The sequence below is a fragment of the Salmo trutta genome, chromosome 12, assembly GCF_901001165.1.
Source record: "Salmo trutta chromosome 12, fSalTru1.1, whole genome shotgun sequence".
Lineage (NCBI taxonomy): Eukaryota > Metazoa > Chordata > Actinopteri > Salmoniformes > Salmonidae > Salmo > Salmo trutta.
In genome coordinates, this window is record NC_042968.1 from 3,912,328 (window position 1) to 3,932,542 (window position 20,215).

The window sequence follows — 20,215 nt, forward strand, 5'->3', positions numbered from 1 at the left end:
CAGTACATCTTCTTTAAATGTTGATATTTGGTTGCATTATCAACCAGACAAAATTCAGTATTACTTTTGTAATACAGTTAGTAGCCTAAAGTTCAGGCTATGTTACAAACTAATATAACATTTAACCTTAAAATTTGTAACATATCCATGGAAACATTTTGAGTTTACTGTAACTGTAAATGTGTTCATATTTAATAATATAAAGTGTGCATGTTCAAGATACATGCATAGGGCCCAGGCTTTCCTTTGGATTCTGAAAGTGTGTACATATTTCCTAAAATGCCACACATTATCGTCAATATTGTTTAGTCATGTAGAATCACAACAGATATAGAAGTTCCATATGCGTGTTTGACCGCATTTCTGTTGTCTTGTGTATTCTCTCTCTTCTAGTGAAATCCAGATTTTTGTCAGCACATCTGTGTCATTGACTCCTAACCTGTTGTTTTTATTGTATATCCATGTATGGTTATTATTTGTTTGTCTTCCATTATGCGTTACAGGCCATTAAAAATGCATTGTCTTTCCAGGTGGGGAGCGCAACTGCGGAGTACATGAGCTCATCTGCGTCAGAAAAGGTAGGGGCACTCCCCTACCTCACCTCCCTGTTCCACAACCATCCCCATGAATCACTATATAATATCTGGTCATGTTGAAGATGTCGAAAATCCACCTGTTTCACTGTTTATTGCCTTCTTTTATGGTCCATTTGTCTTGTTCTATTTGCTTTGCTTTTGCTTTACCAAGAAAAACTCGGTGTTTCCTTGTGCCTGTCCTGTGTGTGTTCGGCCTCCCCGTCCCGGGTTTTGTTAGCGTTGTTTTAGAAGATAATGAAGGTAGAAGGTTTTAGTGGTTTGCGGTGAGAGGTTGGGGTTAACCAGGAAATAAATAAGCCTCCTAAACATCATATACGGTGTAACAATGGGCCTAGAACAGGGGTCAACAACCTTTTCTAGCATGACAGCTACTGCAACAACTATTATTTTTTAAAATCTGGGTTCAGATTTTTTTGTTTGTTTTCACTTTCAAAATTACAATTATTTATATAGAATCAATACAATTGGATGTTCTGAGTCCATGTCATTGCTTAAATCACAGCAAAATACATTTTTGTGGTCTGGAAAAAATATTTTTTTATGGGTAATTCCTCTTTAATTCAAGTGTGCACCTAGGGAGAGTGGGATGTGCTTGACTAGCGATGTTTCTATACTGCACATGTAATGGCAGAGTTTGCAAAACAAAGGCCCACCAGATTGATACAAATAATCATGCTATCATTCTGTCAGGTAGGCCTAATTTGCTCTTAACATTTAATAGAGAATGTTTTGGGCAAAGCCTTTCTGTCTGCTCACAAGATGGTTATCTTTAGCATTGCTAACTGCCTACACAAAGTGATAGCAATATTGCTGTAAATTAATTGGCATACTGTATATTGTGTTACGTCTGGCTTTTTAAGCCAATTGTGGCTAACCAGGTGTGGGATAATATCAATGATACTTTGATTGGATAGAAGCTGGGAGGTTGCAGTGTCTGACATTTGTGAGATTTGTTTATGACAGTTTGCGGTGGAACATTTGGAAAATGTATGTACTTCCATAATTGTATGGCGAGCTACTCATAGGTGGGCTGTGAGCTACTGGTAGCTCGGGATCAACCTGTTGGAAACCACACAAGACTGCCATCTTAAAACTTGATCTACGTTCCCTATTGTTCTACGTCCCATATGTCTGACTTGTTGCATCAACTAAAGGCATTAAAAGATTGACAACTGGACTGTTTGAATAACAAATTAAATCCATATAAGTCCACCCTAGTGATGCTGAAATACAGTAGTTAGCATAGCAGCAGGAGCTTTGATGCTCCTGAGGCTAGCTCATGTCAGTTGCATTGACCCTGTTGTCTGAGTGTGTTAGAACATACCCAATTGCTTTATTCCATGATGCAGAAAAGAGCTGGTGTCCATACAGTAGTTCACACCCAATATGGTCTGATAGGTGGAGTACTGTATGTAGCACATGTGGCACACGAGTACGCCACTCAGACCATATTGGGTGTGAACTACTGTATGGACACCAGCTCTTTTCTGCATCATGAAATAAAGCAATTGGGTATGTTCTAACACACTCAGACAACAGGGTCAATGCAACTGACATGAGCTAAGGCACTGAATCTCAGTGCTAGAGGCATCACTACAGACCCTGGTTCGATTCCAGGATGTATCACAACTGGCCGTGATTGGGAGTCCCATAGGGCGGCGCACAATTGGCCCAGCGTCGTCCGGGTTATGGTTTGGCTGGGGTAGGCCGTCATTGTAAATAAGAATTTGTTCTTAACTGGCTTGCCTAGTTAAATAAAGGTTAAATAAGTAAAAACATGTACACACATCAAATGTTTTTGCTTTGCTCAGTTTCATCTGGCAGTTTTGAAGGTGATTGATAAGGTTCTTATGCAGTTTCATGTATTACTCTAAATAGCTGTCCTCTACTCAGTGGCGACCAGTCATTCAGGGCAGGTGGGGCAGACCCACATTTTTTGAATTTTTTTGGGGGGGGCTTTCCTGGTTTGCATGTTATTTGGCATTAATACGTGTCACATATCAGTTTGCAAACAATGTAAAACATATATTTATATCATTGAGTTAATAAAGTCACATACAAACATGGTCTCTTTTTAGTTTTCTTGAGTAAGGCAGATCCAAAATGCAGGTGTTTCAGCATAGCTCAGTGCTTTCTGTGGTGGTGAGGCAAGCCAGCAGAAAATACGGAGCGTTGCCCCGTGATTGGCTGTGTTCTGTCACTCATGGGGACACTACGTGACAGCCAAGGGTAGAGCTAGAAAATTCATGCTGTCAATGAAGGATGACTTGTGCTGTGCTCAAAACAACTGTTAACTCGGACATGCAAAATCTGACTTTAGTAAGTTCAAGACAACTGGGAAAAAACAAACTACGACTGGGAAAATACGTGTTGAACTTTGATCCAACTCAGAATTGTAAATTTGGAACTCGGGCCTCTTTCTAGAGCTACAACCTGAAGATCACTGACGTCATCATGATTGAACTTTTTTTTTCTTCGAGTTCCCAGTTGTCTTGAAGCACCATAAATCCAGAGATTGGCAGACTTTGATGACAAAATTATCCCACGAAGGACCGCCACAACACCTTCCTGTTCAAGTGAGCACAGCACAACAAGGTGAGTCCAAAAATGTCTTGTACGCTGCTGCATAAATTATATAATATGCCAGGGAGATAGTATTACTTTCTTAGCTACAGTATACATAAGTGTATGTTGTGTAGTAAGCTGTTAGTAGCCCATGTGCCTCACCCTAATAATTTGTATATATTTTCACCTCTTAATTTCACCTACTGTTCTGACTTGTTGGTGCACATGTAGCCTATAACCTGTTTTTGAGAAATGTAATCATCAAATATTGTAAGAGCTTTCATTGTCTGTTTATATGCCCCCTTTATTTATCCTACGGTTTTGACTTGGTGTACAGGGAGAACACTGTAAGAACGGCCCATGTTCTGAATTCTGTTGCTGTACATTTCAGAAGTGCTGAACAAATAGTTATATTGACTATGTTCGTCCTAGCTCGCTCATTAATGTCTTCATCGAAATTACGGATTGCCTCTTATCCGCTTGTCGTCTCCTTATGCCATAGTTTGTACATCTCAATTGTCAGTAGAAACCCCATTTGTTTAAGCAAGTCAGCCATATCAGATATGTTTTTTTAAAAGGCAGTAAATGAATGAACTGTTTCGATGCCAGACAACGCAGATAGCCAGGTGTAGCAGTGGTAAGGTGTTGGGACTGCCGTTGGTACTCTGCTTTTGCGACAGCTTTATGTAGGCCCTAACAGTTTGTGTGCACCGTTTGTTACCGTTATAGTGCAATTAATGTGTTGTTTAGTGTTGTGTAGTGGGTTTCCTGGCATGCATCCCACATTATTATTTTTTTGCCCCACCAAGATTTACATGCTAAAATCGCCACTGCCTCTACATAAGGTCAGTTATAATGAAATTCTTACTTCTATCTCTCAACTCCAGGATCATCTATTTATTCACTCAATCTTTCTTTCAAAAGGGCATTGAAAGCTTGAAAACAAACACCATCTGTTAAAATGGTCTTTGTGGACCCTCATCCTATAGACCCTATCCTGGCCGCATCATGTAAAGTTGCGTGCCCAGTTCCGAATCAGAAAGTAGTTTGTTTATTGTTTACAATCCTCTGACTTCAAATGCAGCCCATGCAAGTTAAAAATTAACACAAGTAATCAGATGGTTGTCATCTACAACATCACAGGAGTCGTCGGAGGATTTGATTACCTAGCAAGTTAGCAAGCCAACGAGGCAAGGTAAAATATCACATAGAGCTAGATAAAGCCAGAATAATAATATAGTTGTTAAACATAGCTATAGCCAACAGTCTTGCGTATTTTCATGGTCGTCAATCACTCACTGTGATGATTTTGTCAAGATACCGACACCAGCATTAGCTATCCTGCTAAAGAGCTTTTTGTTGCGAGGATGCGCATGCATCAATTGTACCTAACGTTTACTTGTAAACAAAAAATGTCTCTACAGTGTTTCAGTAAGAGATGAAAATACATGAGATCTTGCAAAGCGTGCCCAACTCTTTTACTTGTTGCAGTTTGTCTAGTCTGACAAAGCTCATTTCCAGCAGACATTGTTAAATCAACGTCATATGAGGCGACAGTACAGAATGTCCTATTTAATGCTAATGCAATGCTTTCCTCCATCTTTCATGCAGTTCACTGTAATGACTCAAAGACCCAGTTAATAGCCGCAACTGGACACTGAATATGCTCACGAGTGTGTGCCGGAGGACGTGTATTATTATTTGTGTGGTCTGGTTCTGTAAGCTTGTGTTGTTTATGTTTATGAACTGCTTTTGATTGTGTGTTATTGAAATGGCGTTTGTTTTATACCATGTGTTTTGTCTGTGTGTAGGAGATGCCAGGGACAGTGTGCGTGTGTGGTGAGTGGGATATAATGTGGGGGCACTATGAGAGTGATTATGTACTGGCTGTATGTGGGTGTCTGCCGTGGAGATGATTGGTGCTTTCTGACCTTCCGGATGGCAACTGTTGCCATGCCAACAGAATAAAGCGAGGCAAGCGGAGATAAAAAGGAAGGAATAAGCATTAATGAAAAAAACAGTCACCATTGAGAAAAGCAAATGGACACAGGCCTACATTCTGACTTGATCACTGAGTTAATTTGGCTTCATCAAATAATTAAGCAATAAGGCATGAGAACCTGGGAATTATGTTGAGATAACTCCCGACTAAGGGCTGTTCTAATGCCCAATGCGAAGCCGAGGGCCAGAAAACAGCCGTTCAGAGGGAGTTATCACACCATAATTTCCGGGTTCGAGGGTCTTATTGCTTTTATAACATGGTTGCCAACATATTAAAAAAGATTAACGACATGTTTTCATTAAAAAGTTTATTTTAATGAGTACATTTGTTTTATTTCATCCTTCCACCATACAAAATAGTCCAGGCAAAAGCCAGTAATTAGTTGTGGGATTCTGAGGTTCCTAGCCAAATAGGCTGGTTGCCGTTCTATTCTCATGTTTTGACCCAGTCGTACATTCTATTCATCCCATGTTGCTATGTTAAACAAATCATTGGCATGTAGCTAGCTTGCTAGCAGAGGTTCAATGAGCAAATCTAGTAAATGGTTGGCGAGTCCATAGGATATCAAGTTAGCCTGTTTTTTTATTATTTATATTTTTTATAAACCTAGAGGACACATTTTTAGCGTTTTTACAGCTTTTCTGCTACATATACATACAGTTGAAGTCGGAAGTTTACATACACTTAGGTTAGAGTCATTAAAACTCGTTTTTCAACCACTCCATACATTTCTTGTTAACAAACTATAGTTTTGGCAAGTCGATTAGGACATCTATTTTGTGCATGACACAAGTAATTTTTCCAACAGTTGTTTACAGGCATTTAGTATTTAACATATAATTCACTGTATCACAATTCCAGTGGGTCAGAAGTTTAAATATACTAAGTTGACTGTGCCTTTTAACAGCTTGGAAAAAAAAAGATGTCATGGCTTTAGAAGCTTCTGATAGGCTAATTGACATAATTTGAGTCAATTGGAGGTGTACCTGTGGAGGTAGTTCAAGGCCTACCTTCAAACTCAGTGCCTCTTTGCTTGACATCGTGGGAAAATCAAAAGAAATCATCCAAGACCTCATAAAAATAATTGTAGACCACCACAAATCTGGTTCATCCTTGGGAGCAATTTCCAAACGCCTGAAGGTACCGCATTCATCTGTACAAACAATAGTACGCAAGTATAAACAACCACGCAGCCGTCATAACGCTCAGGAAGGAGACGAGTTCTGTCTCCTAGAGATGAACGTACTTTGGTGCGAAAAGTGCAAATCAATCCCAGAACAGCATCAAAGGACCTTGTGAAGATGCTGGAGGAAACAGGTGAAAAAGTATCTATATCCACAGTAAAACGAGTCCTATATCAACATAACCTGAAAGGCCGCTCAGCAAGGAAGAAGCTACTGCTCCAAAACCACCATAAAAAAGCCAGACTACGGTTTGCAACTGCAAATGGGGACAAAGATTGTACCTTTTGGAGAAATGTCTTCTGGTCTGATGAAATAGAACTGTTTGGCCATAATGGCCATCGTTATGTTTGGAGGAAAAAGGGGGAGGCTTGCAAGCCGAAGAACACCATCCCAACCGTGAAGCACGGGGGTGGCAGCATCATATTGTGGGGGTGCTTTGCTGCAGGAGGAACTGGTGCACTTCACAAAATAGATGACATCATGAGGAGGAAAAGTATGTGGATATATTGAAGCAACATCTCAAGACATCAGTCAGGAAGTTAAAGCTTGGTCGCAAGCTTTAACTGGGTCTTCCATGGGTCTTCCAAATGGACAATGACCCCAAGTATACTTCCAAAGTTGTGGCAAAATGGCTTAAGGACAACAAAGTCAAGGTATTGGAGTGGCCATCACAAGCCCTGACCTCAATCCCATAGAATTTTTTTGTGCAGAACTGAAAAAGTGTGTGCAAGCAAGGAGGCCTACAAACATGACTCAGTTACACCAGCTCTGTCAGGAGGAATGGGCCAAAATTCACCCAACTTATTGTGGGAAGCTTGTGGAAGGCTACCCGAAACGTTTGACCCAAGTTAAACAATTTAAAGGCAATGCTACCAAATACTAATTGAGTGTTTGTAAGCTTCTTACCCACTGGGAATGTGATGAAAGAAATAAAAGCTGAAGTAAATCATTCTCTCTACTATTATTCTGACATTTCACATTCTTAAAATAAAGTGGTGATCCTAATTGATCTAAAACAGGGAATTTTTACTAGGATTAAATGTCAGGAATTGTGAAAAACTTTTTATTAACTTTTTATTAATACTTTTCTATACAGTAATCACACAACAATAATACATTACTGAACCTGAGCTCTTTAATCCCACCTCTTAGCCATTCTCAGCCCCATCCCACGTATCACCATAGAATACCCTCATTTGTTTTCCAAGTGCCATATATTTTTCAATTGTGCTGTGATGTGTTACATGAATTTTGAATATTTTTAATTGCATAGTATTCATAGATTGTGAGCTAAAGATGAAAACCTTTCCTACGAGTATTATTTTATTATTGATTGATTGATTATGGCTTTCCAAATTAACGAACACTGCTACTTGTAAGGTTTATTTTAGGTGAATGTTATGATTTTTTTTTAACCATTCCTGAAGGTGTGACCAGAAACAATCTACATAGTGTCAATACCAGAATAAGTGATCTAGTGATTTCGTATCTCTTTGCAGCAAAATCTACAGAGCTGAGATTGTTGTATGCCCCATATATAGCATTCTGTTGGTGGCAAGAATTTTGTGAAATAATTTACATTGAAAAACAAAGTGTTGACTCAAGTGTTGTTTTTGTATCTGTTAATATACCATATGCCGTGGAATCTATATATTTAAAAAAAAAAAAAATTTTGTCCTCAAATTAAACTGGTATATTTTTCTATTTATGCCAATCCTTTTCAGGCAATTTGTATCTTTAATATATGGCAGACAAACAAGTTCCCTACCTTCTCCCTCTTCCACTTGCCTTTTTGCTATAGCTGCATTTGTGACATTACTCCATTGTTTCTATTCATAATATCATTAATAAATATAATGCCATTTTTTAACATGTTTTCCATAAAGAATGGTGGTGTAGTAATCAGTATATTTGAGTTTAACCATAATATTTGTTGTAATATTTGATCTATCTAAATAAAGTTAAATTTTCAAGTAGTCAGAAATGAGAAGTTGTAATCTGTACAAAAGGCAAAAAGGTCATTAAGTTCTCAGCGCAGTGGTTACTCTCAAAGTAGTTGAGACATTTTTGAGAGGAACCACAGGTGGAATATTTTTGCTTCTCAAGTTTAAGATGGGCCATTACATGCGATGGCGGGGTACCTGACTTCCACTTAAAAAGAGTAAGTCGGCAGGCCAGAAGGGACAAAAAGACTATTAAGAGAGTAAGCCCTTCAGGGGCTATCCTGAAGATAGCGACAGAGGGATCTGGGGCAATTTCCTTTTTGCATATATTTGAGAAAGTCTCAAAGATGGAGGACCAGAATGGACCTAGTGTTGGGCATGACCATTACATGTCATACAGAGTGGTGGGTGCCTAATGGCATTTAGAGCACGTTGGGTCTACAGTGTCAAGAAAATGTATGTGAACCCTTTGGAATTACCTGGATTTCTGTATAAATTGTACATACAATTTGATCTGATCTTCATCTAAGTCACAACAATTTAAACTAATAACACACACGATTGTATTTTTCTTGTCTATATTGAATACATAATTTAAACATTCACAGTGTAGGTTGGAAAAAGTATGTGAACCCCTAGGCTAATGACTTCTCCAAAAGCTAATTGGAGTCAGGAGTCAGCTAACCTGGAGTCGAATCAATGAGACGAGATTGGAGATTTTGGTTAGAGCTGCCTTGCCCCATAAAAAAACGCTCACAAAATTTGAGTTTGCTATTCACAAGAAGCATTGCCTGATGTGAACCATGCCTCGAACAAAAGAGATGTCCGAAGATCTAAGATCATGAATTGTTGCCTTGCATAAAGCTGGAAAGGGTTACAAAAGTATCTCTAAATGTCAGTCCACGGTAAGACAAATTGTCTATAAATGGAGAAATTTCAGCACTGTTGCTACTCTCGCTAAGAGTGGCTGTCCTGCAAAGATGACTGCAAGAGCACAGCGTATAATGCTCAATGAGGTTAAGAAGAATCCTAGAGTGTCAGCTAAAGACTTACAGAAATCTCCGGAAGATGCTAACATCTCTCTTGACAAGCCTACAAAATGTAAAACACTAAACAAGGATAGTGTTCATGGGAGGACACCATGGAAGAAGCCACTGCTGTCCAAAAAAAACATTGTTGCATGTCTGAAGTTCGCAAAAGAGCATCTGGATATTCCACAGCGCTACTGGCAAAATATTCTGTGGACAGATGAAACTAAAGTTGTGTTGTTTGGAAGGAACACACAACACTATGAGTGGAGAAAAAAAGCCACAGCACACCAACATCAAAACCTCATCCCAGCTGTAAACTATGGTGGAGGGAGCTTCATGGTTTGGGGCTGCTTGCTATCATTGACAGAAAAATGAATTCCCAAGTTATCAAGACATTTTGCAGGAGAATGGAAGGCTATCTGTCCGCCCATTGAATCTCAACAGAAGTTGGATGATGCAACGGGAAAATGACTCAAAACACAGAAGTAAATCAACAGAATGGCTTGAACAGAAGATAATATGCCTTCTGGAGTGGCCCAGTCAGTCCTGACCTCAACCCGATTAAGATGCTGTGACATGACCTCGAGAGCAGTTCACACCAGACATCCCAAGAATATTGTGGAACTGAAACAGTTTTGTAAAGAGGAATGTTCAAAAATCCCTCCTGACCGTTATGGAGGTCTGATACGCAACTACGGAAAACATTTGGTTGAGGTTATTGCTGCCAAAGGGGGTCAACATACTTTTTCCAACCTGCATTGTGAATGTTTACACGGTGTGTTCAATAAAGACATGAAAAATTATAATTGTTTGTGTGTTATTAGTTTAAGCAGACTGTGTTTGTCTATTGTTGTGAATTAGATGAAGATCAGATGACATTTTATGACCAACTTATGCACAAATCCAGGTAATTCTAAAGGGTTCACATACTTTTGCTTCCCACTGTATATCTGGATACAATCTGGCAAGTCTACTCCTGCAAAAGTGTAGGCGATGAAATATTTTAAACTGTAGTAACCCATGTCTAATACAGATAGAGGATGAGTGTATCCTGTCAATTGCAGAATGCCAGGTGATATCGGAAATCTCGCTTTCAAACTCTCCCTCCCATGAACACTTTACATGGTCAAGAGTGGGGCATGCAATATTCTGAATAATGTCATGCAGCATAGAAATGGTGTCTCTTTACATAGGGATCCAGGTCCAGACATTCATCAAGCCAGCTGGTGGGTGGGTGGGAGAGATGGGAAAGAGAGGAAAATCTTTATTGTTAAGTTAACGAATCTGCAGATACCTGAAGAAGTGTGTCTGGGGTATACTGTGGTCTCTAACTAGATGTTCAAAGGAGGTAAATACACGGCCATGGAAAAGGTATTTTACACTCTTCAATCCTTTCTGAAACCATAGCTGGAAGGCTGTGTTTATGAGGGAGGGTGTGAAGAGTGGGTTGGAAATGAAATGCATGGATGAGATAGCTTGTCTGTCTCCAAAGTGGATCCTAAACTGAGACCATATCCTGAGTAAACCTTTCACAATAGGGTTGTTTGAGTGGTATTGTTTACTCAATGGTAGGGGGACACAGACTAAGGAGAATGGGGATGATGTTTGACATGAGTGATTTTCCACACCGGTCCTTCCCCATCTAAAAATGGAGAGACCCAAAAGGTTATCTTGTGAATATTAGCAGCCCAAAAGTAATGGAGGAAATTGGTTAGGGCAAGACCCCCCTCTCCTTTGTGTCTCTCCAAAAACGCTTTACGCAACATTTTTTACATTTACATTTTAGTCATTTAGCAGACGCTCTTATCCAGAGCGACTTACAGTAGTGAATGCATACATTTCATTTCATGCATTTTTTTTTGTACTGGCCCCCCGTGGGAATCAAACCCACAACCCTGGCATCTGCAAACACCATGCTCTACCAACTGAGCCACAGGGAAGACCCCACTGTGTGGTCCTTTTATTCCAAATGAAAATAGATATGTCTATCCAGGTCTTTAAAAAATGATTTTGCTATAAAGATGGGGAATAGTCTGAAACAGATAGCGGAATCTTGGCATGATGACCATTTTGACCTAGTCTGGGAACCTGGGCGTCCCACCCTAGTCAACAGCCAGTGGAATCGCGTCGCGCGAAATACAAATACCTCATAAATGCTATAACTTCAATTTCTCAAACATATGACTATTTTACACCATTTTATAGATACACCTCTCCTGAATCGAACCACGTTGTCCGATTTCAAAAAGGCTTTACAGAAAAAGCAAAACATTAGATTATGTTAGGAGAGTACCCTGCTCAAAAGAAAATCACACTGCCATTTTCAAAGCAACTAGCATGCATCACAAATACCCGAAAACACAGCTAAATGCAGCACTAACCTTTGACAATCTTCATCAGATGACACTCCTAGGACATCATGTTACACAATACATGCATTTTTTGTTCGATAAAGTTCATATTTATATATAAAAACAGCATTTTACATCGGTGCGTGACGTTCAGAAAATATTTTCCCTCAAATGCTTCCGGTGGACCAGCGCTACAATTTACAAAATTACTATTCGAAAACATTGTTAAAATTTAATATTGTCATTCAAAGAATTATAGATTAACATCTCGTGAATGCAACCGCATTGCCAGATTTAAAAATAACTTTACTGGGAAATCACACTTTGCAATAAACGACGTGGTATGCTCAGAAAAATAGGCTAGGCGATACATGTTAGCGCCATCTTGGAACCATATAAAAACAAATATACTATTGTAAATATTCCCTTACCTTTGATTATCTTCATCAGAAGGCAGTTCCAGGAATCCCAGGTCCACAACAAATGTAGTTTTGTTCGAAAAAGTGAATAATTTATGTCCCAATAGCTCCTTCTTGTTAGCGCGTTCTGAAGGCTACTCATAATGTACTGAAGCGCGCGGGACTTGTCGTCACGAATGTGCAAAAAATATATATTTACGTTCGTTCAAACATGTCAAACGTTGTATAACATAAATCTTTAGGGCCTTTTTCAACCAGAGCTTCAATAATATTCAAGGCGGACGATTGCATTGTCTTACTAAACGTTTCGGAATGAGAGGGTACCCTTGGGCGCCCGCGTCATAGTAGTAATGGGCCTCCCCCTGTGACCAACTTTCCAAGCCTCTCTTTCGGTCAGTTTCTACCGGAGAAGACTCAAACCACTTTGTAAAGACTGTTGACATCTAAATGAATCCTAACTCATGGTGTGTTTCATAAGCAAAGTGTTGAAGGTGATTCCACAAATCAGATTTCCACTTCCTGCATGGAATCTTCTCAGGTTTTGGCCTGCCATATGAGTTCTGTTATACTCACAGACAACATTCAAACAGTTTTCAAAACTTTAGAGTGTTTTCTATCCAAATCTACTAATTATATGCATATTCTAGTTACTGGGCAGGAGTAGTAACCAGATTAAATCGGGTATGTTTTTAATCCAGCCGTGCAAATACTGCCCCCTATCCCCAACAGGTTATCCAGAGCGACTTACAGTAGTGAATGCATACATTTCATACATTTAATTTCATGCATTTTTTTTTGTACTCGCCCCCCGTGGGAATCGAACCCACAACCCTGGCGTTGCAAACACCACGCTCTACCAACTGAGCCACAGGGAAGACCCAACTGTGTGGTCCTTTTATTCCCCAAAAAATAGATATGTCTATCCAGGTCTTTAAAAAATTATTTTGCTATAAAGATGGGGAATAGTCTGAAACAGATAGCGGAATCTTGGCATGATGACCATTTTGACCGAGTTGACTGCCAGTGAGTGTTATGGTGAGTGTCAAGCAGCGATTGAGGTCTTAGTGTTCTCCAAGGCTGGCTTGAAATTAAAATTGAACAAGTCTTTGAATTTCTGAGTCTCACAGACCCCTAAATACAGTTGAAGATGGAAGTTTACATACATATTAGCCAAATACATTTAAACACAGTTTTTCACAATTCCTGACATTTAATCCTAGTAAAAATTCCCTGTCTTAGGTCAGTTAGGATCACCACTTTATTTTAAGAATGTGAAATGTCAGAATACTAATAGAGAGAATGATTTATTTCAGCTTTTATTTCTTTCATCACAGTCCCAGTGCATCAGAAGTTTATATACATTCAATTAGTATTTGGTAGCATTGCCTTTAAATTGTTTAACTTGGGTCAAACGTTTCGGGTAGCCTTCCACAAGCTTCCCACAATAAGTTGGGTGAATTTTGGCCCATTCCTCCTGACAGAGCTGGTGTAATTGAGTCAGGTTTGTAGGCCTCCTTGCTCACGCTTTTTCAGTTCTGCCCACAAATCTTTTAAAGGATTGAGGTCAGGGCTTTGTGATGTCCACACCAATACCTTGACTTTGTTGTCCTTAAGCCATTTTGCCACAACTTTGGAAGTATGCTTGGGGTCATTGTCCATTTGGAAGACCCATTTGCGACCAAGCTTTAACTTCCTGACTGATGTCTTGCGATGTTGCTTCAATATATCCACATAATTTTTCTTCCTCATGAAGCCATCTATTTTGTAAAGTGAACCAGTCTCTCCTGCAGCAAAGCACCCTCCACAACATGATGCTGCCACCCCTGTGCTTCACGGTTGGATGGTGTTCTTCGGCTTGCAAGCCTCCCCCTTTTTCCTCCAAACATAACGATGGCCATTATGACCAAACAGTTCTATTTTTGTTTCATCAGACCAGATGACATTTCTCCAAAAAGGAAGATCTTTGTCCCCATGTGCAGTTGCAAACCGTAGTCTGGCTTTTGTATGGCGGTTTTGGAGCAGTGGCTTCTTCCTTGCTGAGCAGCCTTTCAGGTAATGTCAATATAGGACTCGTTTTACTGTGGGAATAGATACTTGTGTACCCGTTTCCTCCAGCTTCTTCATTAGGTCTTTTGCTGTTGTTCTGGGATTGATTTGCACTTTTCGTACCAAAGTACGTTCATCTCTAGGAGTCAGAACGTGTCTCCTTCCTGAGCGTTATGATGGCTGCGTGGTCCCATGGTGTTTATACTTGCGTACTATTGTTTGTACAGATGAACGCGGTACCTTCAGGTCTTGGCTGATTTCTTTTGATTTTCCCATGATGTCAAGCAAAGAGGAACTGAGTTTGAAGGTAGACCTTGAAATACATCCACAGGTACACCCCCAATTGACTCAAATTATGTAATTTAGCCTATCAGAAGATCAAAGTAAAGCCAAATCCAAATCTTTCAAGTGCAGTAAAAAGGTATTCAAATTCAAAGGGCATCCAAAGAGATCAGGGCTTCTGGAGTGAGGGAAGAATTTGATGTAAAGAATATTGAATAAGCGCTATAGGTTACCGAATGAATGTCTGTCCGTGATAAAGCCTGTCAGGGTTTATTATTGTAGGCATAACCGCTTCTAATCAGATAGCCAGAGCCTTAGTATCTTATACTAATAGCAAAGCAGGCTAATGGGGTGGTAGGACTGTCACGACTTCCGCCGAAGTCGGGTCCTCTCCTTGTTCGGGTGGCGCTCGGCGGTCGGCGTCGCCGGTCTTTTAGCCATCATCTATCCACTTTTCAGTTTCCATTTGTTTTGTCTTGTTTTCCTCACAACTGGTTTCAATCCCCTCAATCACTTGTTGTGTATTTAACCCTCTGTTCCCCCCATGTCTTTGTGTGGGATTGTTTATTGTTTCATGTATGCGCACGTTCGACTGGTTGCGCTGGGTTCTGTCAACTCGTATTGTATTTCGTGTTCGTTGTGCCGTGTGTTTTTGGTTCGCCTAAATAAAAGGCTCCGTTTGCTACCCAATAGCTGCTCTCCTGCGTCTGACTCCCTTACAGCCATTTACACATACGTAACAAGGACTCATATTTCAGCAGGTCTTTTCCATTTTTCAGGAGGACTGATATTACAGTCTGTGACATGGTTGGGGGGAATGACCCCTGCTTGCGTGCCTCAGCATAGCTGTCACATAATAAGGGTGTCAGCTTAGAAGAGAATCCTTTGTTAAACTCAATTGGGTAACCGTTGGGACCAAGGGCCTTACCGCTTTTCATTGATTTTATTGCCTGGTCAATCTCTGCTACAGAGAGGGGCTTTTCAAGATCTGATTTGTTTTTCAGATCTAGTTCAGGAATCACAAGGTCGTAAAAAAAAGTGTGATTAGAGAACTATCATTTGCTTCTGATGAGTAAACGTCCTCGTATAAATATTTTAATTGATCATTAAAACACTTTTAGTCTGAGGTGGTCACACCTGCCGAGGTTGTGATTTCAGGTATTAGGCCAGATGCTGCCAATTGCCTCAGCTGATGGCAAATAAGTTTACTGGCCCGTTCTACATATTCATAGTGGTTTTGTCTGGATTTTAAGTGGAGGTCCTCTGTTAAACCGGTCGAATTAGTATCAAATTCAGTCAGTAATTTGATTCTCTCCTTATAGAGGTCTGCAGATGGCGTGCTTAAGTGCTTCTGATCAATGTCGTTTATAAGGTTAGAAAGTTCTGTAAGACACGCTGACCTCTTCTTATTTACGCAGGCATTATATGATAGGATCTGCCCACATAAGTATGCTGTCAGCGCTTCCTGTAGGGTGCACAAACTTTTATCTGGTAGCCGATTGATCTCAAAGAAAAAATCTATTTGGGCCAATATACACTACCATTCAAAAGTTTGGGGTCACATAGAACTGTCCTCGTTTTTAAGAAAAGCAAATTTTTTGTCCATTAAAATAACATCAAATTGATCAGGAATACAGTGTAGACATTGTTAATAATGTTGTAAATGACTATTGTAGCTGGAAACGGCAGATTTTTTATGGAATATCTACATAGTCGTACAGAGGCCCAATATCAGCAACCTTCACTCCTTTGTTCCAATGGCACGTTGTGTTAGCTAATCCAAGTTTATACTTTTAAAAGGCTAATTGATCATTAGAAAACCCTTTTGCAATTATGTTAGCACAGCTGAAAACTGTTTTGCTGATTAAAGAAGCAACTAATCCTTCTTTGGATTAGTTGAGTATCTGGAGCATCAGCATTTGTGTGTTCGATTACAGGCTCAAAATGGCCAGAAACAAATAACTTTCTTCTGAAACTCGACCGTCTATTCTTGTTCTGAGAAATGAAGGCTATTCCATGCAAGAAATTGCCAAGAAACTGAAGATCTCGTACAGCGCTTTGTACTACTCCTTTCACAGAACAGCGCAAACTGGCCCTAACCAGAATAGAAAGAGGAGTGGGAGGCCCCGGTGCACAACTGAGCAAGAGTACATGTACATTTTGTCTAGTTTGAGAAACAGACGCCTCACAAGTCCTCAACTGGCAGCTTCATTAAGTAGTACCCGCAAAACACCAGTCTCAACGTCAACAGTGAAGAGGCGACTCCGGGATGCTGGCCTTCTACTGCTGGCCTTCACTGCTGTCCAGTGTCAATATTCTTTTGCACATTATAATCTTTTATTTCTATTGGTCTGTCTGAGATATGGCTTTTTCTTTGCAGCTCTGCCTAGAAGGCCAGCATCCCGGAGTCTCTTCTTCACTGTTGACGTTGAGACTGGTGTTTTGCGGGTACTATTTAATGAAGCTATTTAGTTCACATGATCGAGAATACATTTCTGCCAAAAAATGCATTTTGATAAAAACCTTTTTTTACTTTCAAACGGCTCTCCTGTGAAGTCGTGACTTGCGACATACGCCTAGTTTCCTGAATCGGGTCGCAAATGCTCTTTGCTTGTTGCGTGCCTAGCAAATTCTTTGGTACTATCAATAGCATTCTTCCAGTTAGAATACCCAGCTTGGGTGAAGGCATTGTCTGTGTTAGCATTGGAACCAACACAGATTTTTCGACATGGGAAACAAAATGTAGCATCTGCAGTAACAGAGTATTCCAGCTACTCTCTTCCTCTGAACTAGTTGCTATTAAATTAACATTTTTGGACAGAAAACCTGCGTTTAAGGTAGGATTCTAGGCTAAATTGGGCTGGCTCCTTTGTTCAAAGATCATTAGGAACTGTCAGAGGTGGAGGCGCTTGTGGAAGGGTGGGTAGGTTTTACAATTTCTGATATCCATTGTGGCAGATTAGCTGGTTCGATTTAGCTAAATAGGCTAAGGCTAATAACACTAACACTTTTTACAGCTATAGCTAAGAGTGAAGCAGCTTCAACGGTTATCTTGACCCCGCCCTTGTAAATCAAAATCGAATATTACAGGCGGAGGCATATCACGTTATTCACTTAGCTTACCACAGAGTTGAGAAGCCTTTTCCCCGCTTTTATGGAAACCCAAAAGAGTCATACCTAACCACCCAGTGGCTTTCCATAGCCCCCCTCTGAAACCTGGTCTCATAGCTTTTCGTATTATTCTGTACGTAAATCCGAAACATTCCATTTAGTATGATATATTGCGTTTCATATGGTATGTATTCATTTGAGAATGTCCATCATCCATTTTTGTATGATATGTATTATAAATTACAATTCGTATGATATGTTACGAATTTGCAAAACGTACGATATGTTCTTGCCTTAATGTTTCAATATGTAACTTTTTGGGCGACCCGACCAAATTCATAGAAATGTTGAGTTATCGATCTGTCATTCTTAATGAAAGTCTAAGAAGTGGTAGATCTGTTCAATGTGCACTATTTCTATGCTTCCCGTTCTTAAGTGTCATTTCTGCATCTTGTATTTTCGATTTAGTACACCAGCTTCAAACCCCCTTGTGGTACCTTTGGCAGCCATTAGAGCTGTGAATCATAAGATTCTACCAACTTTGCACAACTCTTAAGGTAACATACAGTGACATCAAAAATGATTGATGCCCTTGATAAAGTTGAGAAATTATGACTGTATAAAATAGTTAATTCAAATACTGAGTTATATTGTTTGCTAAAAAAAAAAGGAAAATGTAGTTAGTTATACTAATACAATTCCTCATAGTAAATAGATTTTTTTTAACAATATTTATTTTTCTAAAATACACTACCGGCCAAAAGGTTGTGAACACCTACTCATTCAAGGGTTTTTTATTTTCTACATTGTAGAATAATAGTGAAGACATCACAACTATGAAATAACACATGGAATATATTTTATAGCCACCCTTGATGACAGCTTTGCACAGTCTTGGCATTCTCTCAACCAGCTTCACCTGGAATGCTTTTCCAACAGTCCCACATATGCTGAGCACTTGTTGGCTGCTTTTCCTTCACTCTGATCCCAAACCATCTCAATTTGCTTGAGGTCGGGGGATTGTGGAGGCCAGGTTATCTGATGCAGCACTCCATCACTCTCCTTCTTGGTAAAATAACCATTTTTATTTAACTTGGCAAGTCAGTAAATAACAAATTATTTTTTACAATGACGGCCTACCGGGGAACTGTGGGTTAACTGCTTTGTTCAGGGGCAGAACGACAGATTTTTTTACCTTGTCAGCTCGAGGATTCAATCCAGCAACCTTTCAGTTACTGGCCCAATGCTGTACCACTAGGCTACCTGCCACACCTATCCTTTCTACAAGGTAGAAAGTAGTAAAAATAAAGAAAAACCTTTGAATGAGTAAGTGTTCTAAAACTTTTGACCGGTACTGTAAGTAGAGGTCAAAATATTCTCATAAATAAAGTAGTCAAAAGTTTAGTATTTGGTCCCATATTCCTAGCATACAATGCTTGTGACTCTTTGTAGAGTCATAAGCATACAAGTTGTTGGATGCCTTTGCAGTTTGTTTTTGGTTGTGTTTCAAATTATTTTGTGCCCAATAGAAATGAATGCTAAATCCTGTATTGTCATTTTATTATAAATATGAATAGAATGTTTCTAAACACTTCTACACTCATGTGGATGCTACCATAATTATAGATAATCCTCTATGAATCGTGAATTATGATGAGTGAGAAAGTTACAGAGTGGTCAAAGATCATACCCCCAAGACATGCTAACCTCTCACTATTACCAATAACAGGGGAGGTTAGCATGTTTTGGGGGTATGAGACTGGACCATTCAGGAATACTCAACACCTCTTGGAAAGCCATTCTGGTGTCTTTGGCATAAACATTTGTGCAAATGTCTCACTTAAAAATAAAACAGAACACTGAGGCAGAGGAAACCCTAACTTTTTACCTGGGCTTTGGAGCAAAGCAGGATGCTGCCACCACAATACTTCAAAATGCAGAGGTTCAAAAACATTGCATTCACCCCACAATGCTGGCATGTGATACAAATCATCCATTATGTTTGCAGGTTCTTGAGTGATACTGCAAGACAACACAGCAAATAAATTAACTTATTGGCCTAAATTTACCCCCCCCCCCACCCGAAAAGTGCTTGCCCATGTTGACTCCAATGCTTCCCAAAGTTGTGTCAAGTTGGCTGGATGTCCTTTGGGTGATGGACCATTCTTGATACAGATGGAAAACTGTTGAGCATGAAAAACCCAGCAGCGTTGCAGTTCTTGACACAAACCGATTCACTTGGTATTTACTACCATACCCCATTCAAAGGCACTTAAATCTGTTGTCTTTCCCATTCAACCTCTGAATCGCACATATACACAATCCATGTATCACATGTCTCAAGGCTTAAAATCCCCCCCCCCATCTATATTAATTTAAGTGGATTTAACAAGTGACATCAATAAGGTATCATGGAAAGAGCATAATGTTTTGTACACTCAGTGTATGTTGGCGTAAGAGTTGTGCAAAGTTGGTAGAATCTTATTCAAAATTATTCACAGCTTTAATGGCTGCCAAAGGTGCTTTCACCAAGTATTACCTCTGGGGTGTGAAGATATATGTGACCTGTTTCAGGAAACTAGGCGTATGGTGCATTTTTTTGTATTTTTTTATCAAAATGCGTTTTCTGGCAGAAATGCCTTCTGGAACATTTGAACTTTCATGTGCCTTAATAACAAATTTGTA

At 39.6% G+C, this 20,215-nt stretch overlaps 1 protein-coding gene across 2 annotated transcripts in view; it reads left to right on the forward strand.

The window, feature by feature from the left end:
• The window catches only part of syt14a (synaptotagmin XIVa), a 239,762-nt gene that overhangs the window by 86,810 nt on the left and 132,737 nt on the right, over window positions 1–20,215 (forward strand). For both annotated transcript variants that reach the window (XM_029766857.1, XM_029766858.1), the window contains exon 2: window positions 531–578. In XM_029766857.1, the coding sequence (XP_029622717.1) occupies window positions 531–578 (48 nt within the window). The remainder of the gene's footprint in view (window positions 1–530; window positions 579–20,215) is intronic.